The sequence below is a fragment of the Netta rufina genome (genome assembly GCF_964035555.1).
Source record: "Netta rufina genome assembly, chromosome: 21".
NCBI lineage: Eukaryota > Metazoa > Chordata > Aves > Anseriformes > Anatidae > Netta > Netta rufina.
This window is the reverse complement of record NC_140145.1, coordinates 8844616-8858857: the sequence shown is the minus strand read 5'-3', so window position 1 is coordinate 8858857 and position 14242 is coordinate 8844616. Positions and strand designations below refer to the sequence as shown.

Below are 14242 nucleotides of genomic sequence, written 5' to 3'. Positions count from 1 at the left end.
TGAGTATAGATGTAATTTAACTCTGAGATGAACTTTGCATAGACTGAAGTTTTCAAAGGTGTCATGGAGCTATGCATGTTCTTCATTAAAAGCAATGCCAGCTGATTAGCTCCATTAGTCAGGTATTTTTGTAGAGCTTAGTTTCAGTGATACACATTTGTTTTTTTTAGTCGCATTCTTCTTGAGCCAGAACACAGAGTAAAAATCCTTCATTATTTTTACTGGTATGGGTTACAGAAAAATTTCTCGTCGTTACTCAGCAGTGAACTTCCTAACCAAACACCAGACAGAAGTTTAATTAAAAGTATATAGGTCCCGTGCTCTTTTAGAAATGAAGCGCATAGGCAATTCTAGTCTTTTTATTACCTTATTCACCAAAACAGGGCTGTGGAGACTGTCACCAACTGAATAAGTAATGACCAGAGACAATTTATGAGATTAACATACAGACTAACTATAGATTATGTAAGAGTTTTCATCGAGTTTTGGGTGGGTAAAGAAAGTGGTACTTCAGATTTTACAGATGTAAGGAAATACGTTGTTTTTAACAGAGTACTTAAAGCAGCAAGATTCTATCACTCAAGACTTCGAAGAGAAGGGATTATTTGACTGCGGAGTGCAAATAAATGGTTAGTTGATAATAGTCCTAACATAGAGATTACAACTGGAAAGTAACTTTTCTGCAAAATTACTTGAATACTTTGAAAAGTTAATACTTTGAAAAACTTAATTTTCAGCTTTTTTTGTTTATATTTGTGGTTGCTATCTTGGAAAATTCAGCAGAAATTTGAGAGGGCTCCCCCTTTCTCGATAAGATGATACACAGTGTTTTCACAAACAGTACCTCCTCCAGCAGTGTTTGCTGTCTTTCTCTGTGCATTCACCTCTCTGAAGTCTGCAGAGATCCGTTATGGAACGCTTGCAGATTTGAACCATCAGAATTGATCTTCTACTTTCATTATACCACTGTAACATATGCTGCGTTCAGTCGTAAGTGATGAAACCCACAGAAGTATAGATGGTGAGCAGCTGATGTAAAATAGAGCTGAAGTTTCCACTCTGAAAGGCGGTTCGGTTGAAAGTAGCCGGTACACACGAACCGCTTATGTTTCATATTCACCATCATGAAATAGTGCTTCTGATCTTGTGGTGTCAGAAAATAGCATCTGTTGGGGTAATCAGTGTTAAGTTTCCTGTTCTGTTATAAAGGTACCAAAGATAGCAGCGGTAAATCTTTGTGCTTCTGAAACTGCAAATAGTAGTAAGTGGGAATCATTTTTAGATGTACAGCAAGTAAAGTCAGGAGCAGAAAACATAAATCTTTATAGACTCTGCATTTGTTTCCAATGAGTCAGAAAGTGAAGAGCAGTTTTTTGTATTTTTTTTTTTAAAAGGGCAAAATATGAGTTAGTCTGTAAAAAAGCTAAATAGCATAGTCACTTGAGAATAACACTGGCACTTGTTTGTGTTATCCTACAGCTTTGTTAGATCTTTTCCCATTTAAAATTGTTACCCAAAGGATAGAAGCTACTGTGACTTTATTCATAGGAGTATCTTGTTTTTAGGTGGCAAGGAATGCAGCAGCCTGTATTGCTTGCTGTTCAATCACTGTGGTTTTGTTGTATTTGCATAAAGTACAGCTATTTCAGACTCCATTTTTATGACAGCCTACTGCTTCCTGCTTATCATAGCTTAGCAGAAGGTGGCTGAATATATTCACATGCTGGAGAGAAGAGAACTTAGTGAGATAAGTCTTGGGGTGGGGGGGAATATCATTGGATTTTGCTAAGTAGGGTAACAAAGCTAACATCCACAGGTTTTCTTTTGATTTTTCTTCAATATCTTGGATTGTAAGGCGAGAGATTAAAGATTAATTTCTACATGCATTTTTCATTTTAGTATGAAGCAAAATGTTCACTCTTCTGAATCTAAAAATGTGTTACAGTAAAATATTTATCTAGGTCTTGCTATTGGCTGCCTATGACTGTAGATAATGCGAACTTAACTGGTAGAAGATCAGATGACTGAGGAAAGAAAAATTAAAAAGTAGACTACTGAAAGTTTCCCAAGTGCAGTAAATAAAACCACAATTTATTCAGTATCTTCTGTTCATAACTTTGCTATTAAATTCTTTCTGTTTATGTGAATAGTTGCTGGTCAAATTAAAATGGAAGACAGAGACACAAAAAAAGAAATTGACCAAAATGAGAAGAGAGATCATAGTGTATTGACTAAGGAGGCATTTAATTTAGCAGAGGAAACAGAAAGGTATGAAAAAGACAATGATAATGGCATATTTAGCTTTGAATTACAAACGTTTAGAATATTCAATGCTTACATTAAGTCAACTCTCCTAAGAACTGTGATCATTTCTACTATTTTCTTTCAGAATGGATAGTATTAAACTTGCCAGCATTCATTTAAAATCTTTTATTCAACAGGGCTCACTCCACTCTTGACGACGTTTTAGAAAGAATTCTCCATGCTGTTCCTGCAGATGAGGAAATCCAAGAACAACCTCAGGGACATGCCCTTGGGTTAGCTGATAATTGATATTTTGTTCACAAGTTTATCTTGTTTATCTTCTGTATCCAGACCTATGTGGGACTTCAGGAAATGCACTGTCATTCTTCAGACAGTAATGTTTTGGGGAGGAGGCATTGGAGGCATCATTCAGAACTTTCGGTATTAAATTGGAGGGCAAAGAATATCAGGTAGTTTCCTGTAGTTGAAAAGTAAATGTTTCAAACAGGCAAGGAAGTACATCATTTTAACAGAAATTTGAGATAATTTGCCAGAACAGTAGATGTTCTGAGGTAATGAGAAGAATGTATATTAAGAGAATAAAATCGTGAAAGATCTTTAAGAAAAATAAATCTGTAAAGAAGAGTTTGAGAAAGCCAATGTGCTTGGCCACATAGAAAGAAATGAAGAAAATGGCAGGCATCATATCTGTATCATTTTAAGAAAAAAATGCGTAGCCCAAATAACTTTTTTTTCCCTCCTAGAACCAAGGATAAGAGCTTTAAACTCTGAACAGCTCCATGGTGAATGCCAATGAGTAGTCATAAGTCATTCTTAACATATATCTTACTAAGGAACACAAGATAGTCTTGTGCTCAGCATCAGGATTTTTTAATATAGAAGGCAAACTGTCATGATAATCAGGAGGATTTTGCTGATAGGGCAGTCTGACTCCTGCAGTGTGTATATATAGCTGTGTTCATAAGTGGCTCAATCCAAAGCCCATTCACACTCCTAGTTAAACTAATTTTTTGTAACACACACAAGGAATCATTGGAGCCTGCTTATAGATGTGAAGGTAAAGCACATCTGTAGACTTGGTGGGGAGTGATTGTTTGGGGGTTGGTGGGGCATATGCCCATTACAGGTCAGAGTGAAAATAAAAAGGCATCTAGTATCTCCAGGGGCTTCTATTTTATTATTTTGTATTTATCTTCTCTGAAAGAAAAAAAAAAAAAAAAAAAAAAAAAAAGAAAAGATAAAATTCTGTCATTTAAGGGCTGCAAGCCTGAAAGATCCAGAAGATCTTGGAAGGAAGAAAGGAGTAGAGGAAGGCGGAGCTGAAGCTGGAAGCAGCGAGCCAGAAGGCTGTGCAGGGAGTTCAGAAGGTCCTCTTCATCTGTAAAGCTGCTGGATGCTGGGATGGGCAGTATCTCGTTGATTATGTTTTTAGCACTGGATTTGTCGAGCTTGCACAGAGTAGAGTTCTGCATCTCTCCATTTTCCCCTGATCTGGATGCTGTTTCTACCCTGTGATTTTAGAAGAGAGGAAGCCGTTCTTAAACTTTTCAGAGACCCTTGGGGTTTTTATTGCTTTAGACTGACAGCATTCTGGACTATTTGTTGGAGTTGCAGAGGGTATGTCTCGTAGTGAGAGTGCAGTTTACTCTACTGACCTCTCCAAAGCTGGTATTGTTGCCTCTGTGTCCCATTTAGTCTTCAGCCTCTCTGGCTTAGGCACCTAACGGCTTCACGCTGTTGTAAGGACTTGGAGTTGTTATCACTATGGTTTGGTGTGTACCTGTGATGCGTATGCTAATGCCATCAAATCCCTTAAACATCTGTCTGTCTAGTCTTTCCTGGCTTTCCTCCAGTAGAAACTGGAAGCAGAGAGGAAGGCACAAACTGGAATGAAAGCACTTCCTCTATTCTAGGACTGTTGGAGTGATGAAGCGATTTTACACAGGTTGGCAGCCAAGGTGTTTTTCTGCAAGCAGGTTTAAGGAACTTAGCTTTTTAGATCCGTGTAAGTAGTTCTTCTATAACATGCTGCTACGGTGCCTGTGACACAGCTGTGTTGCCTGTGACACAGCTGTGTTTTTATATTAATGTTTCGGTCAGGACATATGGGAAGGGAGTTAGTGCCTAAAATTCAAGAAGTGAAGGAGTTGTTCGCTTATGTTTTCATCATCACATTAAGGAGTAGAAATATCTCCTATTTTGGGCCAAAGTTTCCATTTTGTATGTAAGATAATTTTTGGTTAACAAGGTAAGCTGACTCCTGGTTAGAATACAAAGAACTACATAAAAGAAATAACATAACAGAAAAACATTTTTGTGTTTCACTTGATTTAAAAAAAAAAAAAAAAAAAGCCTGCATTCCTTGTACTTAACTCCAGATCTTCATTAGGGACTGTCAAAGCTGACTAGTATTCTGCAGCTAAAGTAAGAGGTTACCGTTACCATTGTTCAGCATTTATCAATTAAAGATGTTTCTTGTTAAAGGAAGAGGATGTCATATTTACATTAATGTGCACTTACTGGTTTTGCAGAAAATGTGAAAGAACTGCCCTTTCTTTTGGGAAGAAAAAGGCAGTAGACTTCGATTTTTCAGAGAGAAGTGATTTTTTCAATGTGTAGCACAAAATGATTTAAAGGAAACTAACCTTCGATGTTGTGAGCATTTAACACTTCTACAGCATCTACAGCAATCAGTTCTTCATCATCAGTATTTCACTTGCTAGTTAGGCACCCAAAGTTTGAAATGTCCTAGATTGTTAGTTTAGGAAATATTGATGGTGATTTTTAAACTCAGAGTTCTAGAGGTAATGTGGTAATGTTATTTGCACAGCATTAGCATATATGACCCTATTTTCCGTCCCAAAATTACTAGGATGGTAGGAGCATGCTTCAGGCTTTGAAAACAATGTTTTCTCATCACAAAGAGGTTCCTGTGTAATAGACCCAGCAGAGCAACAGAGTTCAGGCTGGTTTCAAGTGCAACTCGATGGATCTAGCCAAAGGGATCTGTAGCGCTCAATTCAGCATGCTGACAAAACCAGAGCATTCTCTTTGAAGTGTTGTGACTGTGTATGCTTTTGGTTTTGAGCTGAATGCTTTTTTTGTTTTGTTTGTTGTTTGTTTTTGTTTAGATACACACCCTGAAGATCAGAAATTCCACTTACGGAAACGGCTGTCTTCACCTTCTCCATTTAGGTGAGCATCTCCATGAATTAAATTGGGCTTTTTGCAGAAATTTATGTATTCTCTCTCTGCATGAGATACATTTCTTGTCTTCCATGCCCAGGAGGCAAGAGCTGCAATATAAAATTCCATTCTCTTCAACTTGTACAGCTTGATATAAGAAACAAACAACTGTGTAACTCTTTTAAACTATTTTTTACCTCTTTTTTTTTTTCCTTACAGGATAATTGTTTTGGATCAGAGCAGCTGTCCTACATGATTAGAATGGACAGTGGAAAAAAATGTAATATTTCAAATGTTTACTGCAGCTGGTACAATATACAGCACATGAACTGCAACCCTTTCTGGCCAAAAAGACTGAATGCTCTCTCTTCCTTTAGCTGCAGCAGCAAGTACTGAAAAAAAATCTTAATGCTTTACCTTGTAATGCAGCTGATACTGTTTTTATATGAAGATTATATCAGTAATGCTGCAGAACTGATCTGTTTTTGGAGTATAACACCACTTAGTAAGCTGGCTATGTGTTTCCTTCTCTTTCTCTGTATATGCATGCTTTCCTAAGCAAAAGAATTTGTTGTATTATGCAGTTTTCAGTGTTACAGACAAAATGATTGTGATTCTGTGGGCTGTTTTCACTGCTCAGGCTCTCATTTAATTTTTCCATGCTGAAGTGTAGAGTGCTGTGCTACAGCCCATGTGGTGTATGTTTTTCCTTGCTCATTAAATTTAACAAGGGTAATTTCTTGTTTTCTCTTAGTGCTTTTGTGATCTAGAGTTGAACTGATTTGACTGATTAAGGGGATTAATTGCTGTGCAGAAAGTTAATGAGAAAAAGATAGTGTTCTTTCAGAGGTTGCAACTGCACCAATACGTTCCCTGTCAGTATTAGACAAGAATATGCAAAGCTATTTCTGGTTAGCATTACATGTTGTTTAATTAAACTACAGTTTTGGTAGGCCTCATCCAAAAAAAAAAAAAAAAAAAAAAAAAAAATCCCTGTAATTGAGTTTTGGATCAGGCTTTTGATGGGCACAGCAACTTTTTAATACTGTTCAGGTGCAGGATGTGTAACGGTTGTCCTTATCCCTGTTGAACAGACAGCGGAATTTTAGCTGCCTTCATGTACTTGGGTGTACCACGTGTTGCTTTTCCATCCTTGTTCTGCCTATCTGTAACTGTTAATTAATTGGGTTTAATGACACTAATAAAAGTTTCTAAGCTTAATGCTCTGTCATTTGGTTCTTCTGTTTTTTATTTGTTACTTCTGATCATCAAGTTAGGTATAATGCAAGATACTGATGTACAACTGCTCCAGGGCAGATGCTGCAAACTGGCACAATTCAGAGCTTTCTTCAGAAGAGATCATGAAAAAATAAAGAAGTCTTTCATCCATTTAGTTATGTCAGGGTAGTATAGAGCTGAATCACCAGCAGCAGGGAGATTACGTGGGTTAAGAGCTGTGTCAGTGCGTGGCAAAAAGGGCTTACTTTCGCACATTACACAATTCCAGGCAGAAATTCCAGATTTTCTAATCTGGGCTCCTGCATGTGTGTGAGTTCTGCATCCTCCCCACAGGCAGAGGAACATCATACTCTTCATACGTGCTGCTGGAACAAGATCCTGTTTTACATAGGCAAAGGACTAAGGAAAAACTAGTGTTGTGTTGCAGCTTGTTGCAAAGAACGCATGGTAATGACACACACATGCAAAAGTTAAGCCACAGGTTTTGTGTGTGATTGCTTCAGGCAATGGCTGTGTGGTTTGTTCCATGTCAGAACCTTGATGAATTAAAGAAAAAAGTCATTAGAACGTGCTGGTCTGCAGCAGTGTGGTGGAGTGGAGCGAGCACGTGAGTTTTTACATGCACATAATTAAAAATCACTTTGGCTTGCAACATGTGAAATCTTAGCTTCTTGGATTTCTTTCTCTATTTTATCTATCAAACCAAATGGTGAGCAGACTGTGAACCATTTTCCTATCTCTTTTTAATCTTAATGTGGAAAGTTAATATTTCTGTTGGTAGAGAGCCTTTCTCATAGCCCATAGCTTGTCTGCTCTCCTTATCGAGGCCAGAACACAGCAGTTGGAGATCTCAGTTGTTCAGCTGCTTGTACTTTTCCAGAATTATGGTTAGAGTGAATGTAAATCACCCTAATAACATAAAGCATGGACGCAAAAGCTGTAATTAACAGGAAGAATTAAACAAGGACCAGTGAAAGACAGCAGAAACGATCAGAGGGGGCCAATCTAATGCTGCCTTTCAGCCTCCCCAAGAATGAGAGGCCAATTAATTAAATTAAAACAGTGATACTGAGCTGTTCTAATTCCTCTCTAAGGCGCTAGCCTGTGAGCAGTTTTGCATGCAGAAAAGCGAGGGAAGAGAGGAAAGGCAAGGAACAGGGATGGAGATGGGGTGAGGATGGCTGCCCTGGCCCCCTACCACCCTGGTCTGGCCTGCAGATGTTTTATTTGAAGACCCTCACAGAACCCTGCATGCAGTAAGGACATCAAGTGAAGGTATGCAAGGGAAAAAGAAAATGCTCATTTGCTAAGCAGCAGCCAAATCCTCCAATCCCTTGTATCTGTCATCACACTGGATTTGTTTTGTTGAATTTGTTTTTTTAATTATTTTTGTGGCTGGGACTCAATGAGGAAAAACCTTAGTCCCCAAGGTTTTACCATCATAATGTGTGCGGATCCAAATTGTCTTTCTCCTGATCAAGATGTGGACTGCATGCTAGTGAGGGAATGAATTTGTTGAGGTGAGCAGCCGTCAACATTGCTCCCCTCTAGCCCCATTTGTGGCTTTGCTGCAACAGCAGAAGCTGTGTGAAATGGTGGAAGGAGGAGAGCAGCAAATGGTGTCTTGTGCTGTGGGACTCTCTACCAGCCAGTAAAACAGACAAAGCTGATGTTGTAAACATTTGCCAACATTTATTAATTCAGTCTGCACCTAAACATACCTGCATGATTTTTCCAACATGACCTAACACTTCACAGCAAGCTCAGGTCATGCAGGCAGGACTCGGTCTATGCAGGGACAGCCAACAGACGGCTCCTGCCTCTGGCACACTCTGCAGGTGCCAGATAAAACCAGGGAGCCTTCAGCTGAACTCCAGGGCTGAAGAGTAACTTGTGATTTTCTGCACGAAAGAAAAGTTGCTGCTGTATTTTGTCCTTAAAAAACTCCTTATCCCCCGAGGTGAGGGTCTGGGAGGGACGGGTGAAGTAAAGGCTTGAACTTATCCGACAGAAGGCAGTGCGGGTTGCTCTGGGGAGCAGGGTGAGGACTGCTGGGTCCCCTTGAACCGCTGCTCCCCGGCCTTTCTGGATGCCCGTGTTGACGAGGCTGCGCTGACGTTTGTGCAGGCAGCAGCAGGCAGCGGTCACACGGGGTGCGACGGCGACACCTTGTTCATGGCGATGCCTGCGCGGGGCCCAGGTGTCTCTGGTGTGGTTCTTCCCGTCCCCCGGGGGCAGTAACCGCAGCACAGCATTTTCAGCAGGCAGCTCTGAAACTGGGCAGGGGAAAAAGGAAGGTTACGTGTGGGGATGGAAGCTGGTGTCCATCTCGGGGCGTCAGGCAGAGGCGATGGGGAGGGCACCCTGCAGCCCATTGCGGTTTGGGTGAGATTGGGATTTATTGCCAGCCCAACTCGTGGCAGAGGCTGGCAGTTTATTGACTACAGAAGTTGCATTCCGCGTGCCCTGTATGTGAATGAGCAGTTTGTAATCTAAAACCAAGTTGCTTTGCTCCATAAAATTATGGAAGCAGAAAATGAGCTTGTGTTCGGGCTAGGAGGCTGCTCCCTCCCTTCCCGTTTTATTCTAATGCCTTTCCTGCTTGTACAGCACCTCCTGGGCCAGGTGGGCCAAGGCTTCCAGGTAGGATGGATGGTCCCTCCCCATTTTATAGGGCCACTAAGTTGTTACCCAGAAGCTCCAGTGAAGCTGTTTTCATTAGCCTATGGCCTTCTCACCTGCTTGTTCATGAAGACATAGATGATGGGGTTGTACACGGTGGCTGTCTTGGAGAAGTAGGAGGGCAAGGAGGCGAGAGCCGGCTGGATGGTGATGTCCTTGTTGGTGGCCACCACCAGGGCAAACGTGGTGTAGGGCAGCCAGCAGATGAGGAAGGCCATCACCATCACGACCACCATTCGTGTCACCTCCCTCTCCGCCTGCTGCGTGGTGTTGGCTTCCTTCTGCTGGGCCGCAGCCTGTGGGGAATTGGGAAGAACCAGCCTGTTGCCTGCTCCCAGCAGCACATCCAGCCCCGGGAGCACTGAAATCAGGGGACAACGGGGCTTTAACTAAGGTTTTGTGCTCCCGATGCCAAGGAGCTGGAGCGAGGTTTGGTGGCAGCACCGTCCCCATGCTCAGTGCTTGTTTAAAATAAAGGTGTGCACCTGGTCACAAAACCTGCCATGGGTTCTTCATCCTGATATGATGGAACACGTTAACTCACCTGTCAGTGACAAATTGCCTCTGCTGAACCTACAAAACCCCACAGAACTGCAGGCCCAGTACTCAAACACGGGACCCTGGCTGGCTGTGCAGAGGCCCCGCAGCACTCACCGCTCGCAGGGTCACGAGCAGGTTGGTGTAGGAGAAGAGGATGAGGCCGAGGGGCAGCACGAAGCAGGCGACGAACAGGGCCAGGATGTAGCTGTTGTTGTTGCTGCCACCCGTGTACCAGTTGGGCCCACATGAGGTCCTCAGCCCTGGAACAAATGAGGTTTGAAACAAACGGAGAACAAACTTAACGTGGAAAGCCTTTCGGTAACAGACTCCAAAAGCTCTCTTTCCCCTGAGTGAGCCTTCTTTTTCTCCCAAGCACCTCTTAGGTTTCAAGATAAGCTCCCTGAACTCTCCAGCCACCCCATGCTTGCAAACGCCGAACATGGAGGTGACGACGAGGCACTGGGTACCCCCCAAAGCCCTCCTCCCCTACCTTCGGGCACGTAGCTGCTCCAGCCCAGCAGTGGTGGGGTAGTCCAGAGCAGCGACCAGCTCCAGGTGAAGGCGCAGCCGCTCACGGCGTGCCGGTGCTGGAACCGAAAGTCTCCCAGGGGCCTGCAGACCACAACGTAGCGCTCCAGTGCCAGGATGGCCAGCGACCACAGCCCCACGATGCCTGCGGGCAGGAGGAAGGATTGTGCCTGATTTTTTCCTCACAGAAGGGGCAGCTGTGAGGATGTGAGGCATTGCCTTTAGGAGACCCAGCGAGTTGCTGCCATCCCCGGGGCTCTGCAGGATGCAGCTTTGCTCAATGCTGTGTCCCCAGCCCAAGGCTGAGGCTCATGCCCTTACCTGTGAGGGAGACCATGAAGCCTTCCAGCTCACACATCCGCCTGCCGAACACGAAGAAGCCGTTGATGTTATTGGAGAGGCTGACGGAGCTGCCGCAGAGCGTCACCAGCAGGTTGGCCAGGGCCAGGTTCACCAGGATGTAGTTCAGGGGGGACCGGAGCTTCTTGTACCGGATGGAAACCACGATGACCAGCCCGTTCACGACCGAGGCGCAGACCACCACGACGCCCATCAGCACGGCCACCGACGTGTACATGCTCCGCGGGGCCTGGTGGGGCCACTGGGGGCCGTCGAAAGGCCCCGGGGTCCCGTTGCTGGGAGGTGCCTGGGAGCTGCTGGGGGACATTGGTCCTTCCTGCAGCACCAGCACCGGCAAAGCCTGTGTAAATCACCCTCCCCAAAAGCCCCCAGCCCTCTTTATAAAGCCTCAGAGGAGCTTTGTATTGAAACACCTTAAGCTTTTTCTTAATCTGAATGGTTTGGCCTCCCTCCCCATTTTATAATCAGCTCTGTATTCCAGGGGGGATAAAGAGTGACTTAAACAAAAAAACCTGATGACTGCCCGCTGCCTCATTTAATTGAGTAGATAGATTTTGTTACGTGAGTGCCCCAGTGGCAACACAGCCACATATATATGCACATACACATGAATACATATATATATGTGGCGAAAGTCTGAAAGAGCATGAGAGCATGCTACCTATACCTACAGTTCTTTCTATAATTATATATATATAAATATATATATATCCACAAATAATATATACAGATATCATTATATTAATATATACAGATATATTATATATCTGTATATAGATAATATATATTATATGCTTACATAACCTATTGTATATAAATATTTTATACATATATATGCATGTTAAATTATATAGAAAACAAATGTAAAAAGTACATGTAATATATGAATGAATATATATATACATGCATGCATATATTTAGTATATACAGGGAAGAGATGTCTAAATTATAAACAAAATATATGTAGAAATACAACAATTAGATATTTTATTTATGATAATACTATAATAGACAGAAGGATGAATGTGTAGTTTTGTATATGGGGGGTTAGGGAGATATATCTATAGTGTGTATATATATACAGAGTATATAATATATAATATATATATAACATATATATTAATAAATTATATAATATAGTATATATAAAATTGTATACACAGCTATACATATGTATGCATACATCTATATATTTATATAGCGCTCCATGTATAGATGTATTTGTAGACACACATACATGTATTATAATACCATAATATTGCTATTTATTGTTACGTATTATAATACGGTAGCATTTTGATGTATAAAAGAGTGCATCTCATGCACACACACACGCACACATGCACATGTCCACGTAACTCTGTGCTGTGCCCCATGCAGGCAGCAGCAGCACGTGGGGCGCAGGACACCAACAAGTAATTACGTAGGCGTGCACATTTGTATCATTACAGGTGCACGTGTAACTGCTGTGCACCTCTGTACGTGTGTGCAACCACGCCTGGCTGGCGGCTCTGTCCCCATGCTCACAGCCGGTGACTGAGGGCAGAGGATGCGGGCTGTACATGCATATTTGGGCTGGAAAGTGCAGATTCTGCCCATGAGAGACCCCTGGAGAATCCGGAGCACTGGTGGGACCCCAGCCATGGCTGGGCAGCCAGAACCAAAGGGTTTTTACCCCACGCACTGGGAACACAGTGACCAGCGTCTGCGGTGGAAAAATGAATTGTCCCTAATACCCTTCTGCTGATGCAGCGCCTTTGAGTGATGAAAAGTTAACGGAAACTCCAAACACCAGAAGATTTTGTGTTTAATTCTCCCTTGCCCAATCCTTTCACCTTGACAGTCCCCATGCAAACCTCTCAGCCCTTTTGGGGTGGGTCAGGGGCCTGGTGACAGTGGGGACACTGTAGGTACAGGGTTTGACAGCAGAACAAACCTCAGCAGCTCCCCATACATGTACGTCAGTCTAAAAACTTTGGGTTTGCAGCAAGAAAAATGTCCCCAGTGCCTGGGAATGCAAAGCACAGGGGGACTGGGGCCACACGATGTGACACCACCATGGTACGGCCACGGGGAAACTCAAAAGCTGCACCTCCTTTTTTTTTTTCTCCCCCCTTTTTATTTCAGGTTCTCGTTATAAATATTAACAAATCTGACCAAAAGTACACAGATAGATAATACTGAAATACAAAATTCCTTTAGGATGCAGGTAAGGACAATTTCTGCAGCCTTCACATTGTAGCAAAACATCGGTATCAAACATTTCACAAGGCTGGCGCGACGACCACCGCTCTGCATGCAGCTGGGATGCACGGACAGTCCGCTTAGAAAAGGCTTCGGTGCAAAGTGATGAACCCCCACGTCCTGCTCCCCCGCAGCCATAAGGCAGTTTCACAGCGACATGCGCTTGAACCCGTCGCTTACTGCTGCCAACGTTGCAGGTGGACGCTCCCGCGCCCCCAGGGGCTCAGCACCCCGAAATCAGCCCCCGGGCATCACGGTGCTGGAGCAGCGGCAGATCACCCGGAGCATCCTCGTGGACACGCTGCTGGCATTCAAATAAAATCCATGCATATCTGTAGAACGCATTACAAATATTAAGTTATTAAAAAAGACCCTATGAACATTTCCCTCCCTCCCCCCCATATCAAACAAGGTGTAACACTGTCGGAACTTGGAAAAGTAAACGGAGGTCTGATTGCTTTCCAAAAGTCGTCAACACCCACGCGCACACGCACACACGGATACACGGCTCAGAAGCTGTAGGTAAAAGATTGAGACCGAACAGAACAGCAGCTCTTCCGAAGGAGTCGCAGTTTAAAGGCTTCAGAAATTTCTGGCAAGGTGCAGCATTTCGCAGAAAGTTTTCACCCGTCAGTGCCTCGCTGGGTTTTGCACGAGAGCCGGCAGGGCAGGATGCAGAGGACAACTCAGACCTGGTGCCGTACAGAGCTCAGACCTGGTATTCCCGTGCTGTATGCAGGAATTTGGGCTGGACCCGTGCATGCTGCAGCAAATTGGGTGAGCTGGCGGCTGTGCCCGAGCTGAGCACCTCGCGGACAGGCTCAGCTTGTGGCACACAGACAGCATGCAGTGGAAACTTCCTGGCTCCTAAGCAATGGCATGCACTGGGAAAGGAGATGAAGGGGAAAGTGATAGAAAAATCCAGCCTAAAAGCCGCCTTTCCTGGAAAAACAGAGGGGCTGAAGCTCTCAGGAAGCAGCGCACGGGGAGAGGAGCAGCTGGCACAGCCTGGGGCTGCCCTGCTCGGTGTCGTTGTTTTATTCCCCGCTTTCATTCCCCACGACAGCTCCCAGGGAGGCGGCTGGGGCTGTCCCTGGGGGTTTGTGGGGGGCTGCAGAGGTGCTCAGCCCCTCAGCCTGCCAGCTGACTCGCACGGGTGATGGGAGAGAACAAGCACATTTCTGGAAGAGAAGCAAAG

General features: G+C 43.6%; 2 protein-coding genes across 2 annotated transcripts in view; one reads left to right on the top strand and one right to left on the bottom strand.

Annotated features, from left to right (window-relative positions):
* The window catches only part of TEX14 (testis expressed 14, intercellular bridge forming factor), a gene marked incomplete at its 5' end in the record, with an annotated part of 29096 nt that extends 23219 nt beyond the window's left edge, over positions 1-5877 (top strand). The window contains 6 exons of the mRNA XM_084299828.1: positions 552-629; positions 2151-2268; positions 2442-2537; positions 3523-3632; positions 5397-5460; positions 5671-5877. Coding sequence (XP_084155954.1) covers positions 552-629; positions 2151-2268; positions 2442-2537; positions 3523-3632; positions 5397-5460; positions 5671-5707 — 503 coding nt within the window. The 3' untranslated portion in view covers positions 5708-5877. The remainder of the gene's footprint in view (positions 1-551; positions 630-2150; positions 2269-2441; positions 2538-3522; positions 3633-5396; positions 5461-5670) is intronic.
* A 2957-nt stretch (positions 5878-8834) lies between these two features.
* LOC311217701 (pinopsin) lies at positions 8835-11107 on the bottom strand (the record flags this gene model as incomplete). The annotated part of the gene is made up of 5 exons (XM_084299954.1): positions 8835-8966; positions 9429-9668; positions 10027-10172; positions 10403-10585; positions 10762-11107. 5 exons carry the CDS (start codon positions 11105-11107, stop codon positions 8835-8837), a joined length of 1047 nt encoding a protein of 348 aa, XP_084156080.1.
* Between the last annotated feature and the right edge of the window lie 3135 nt (positions 11108-14242).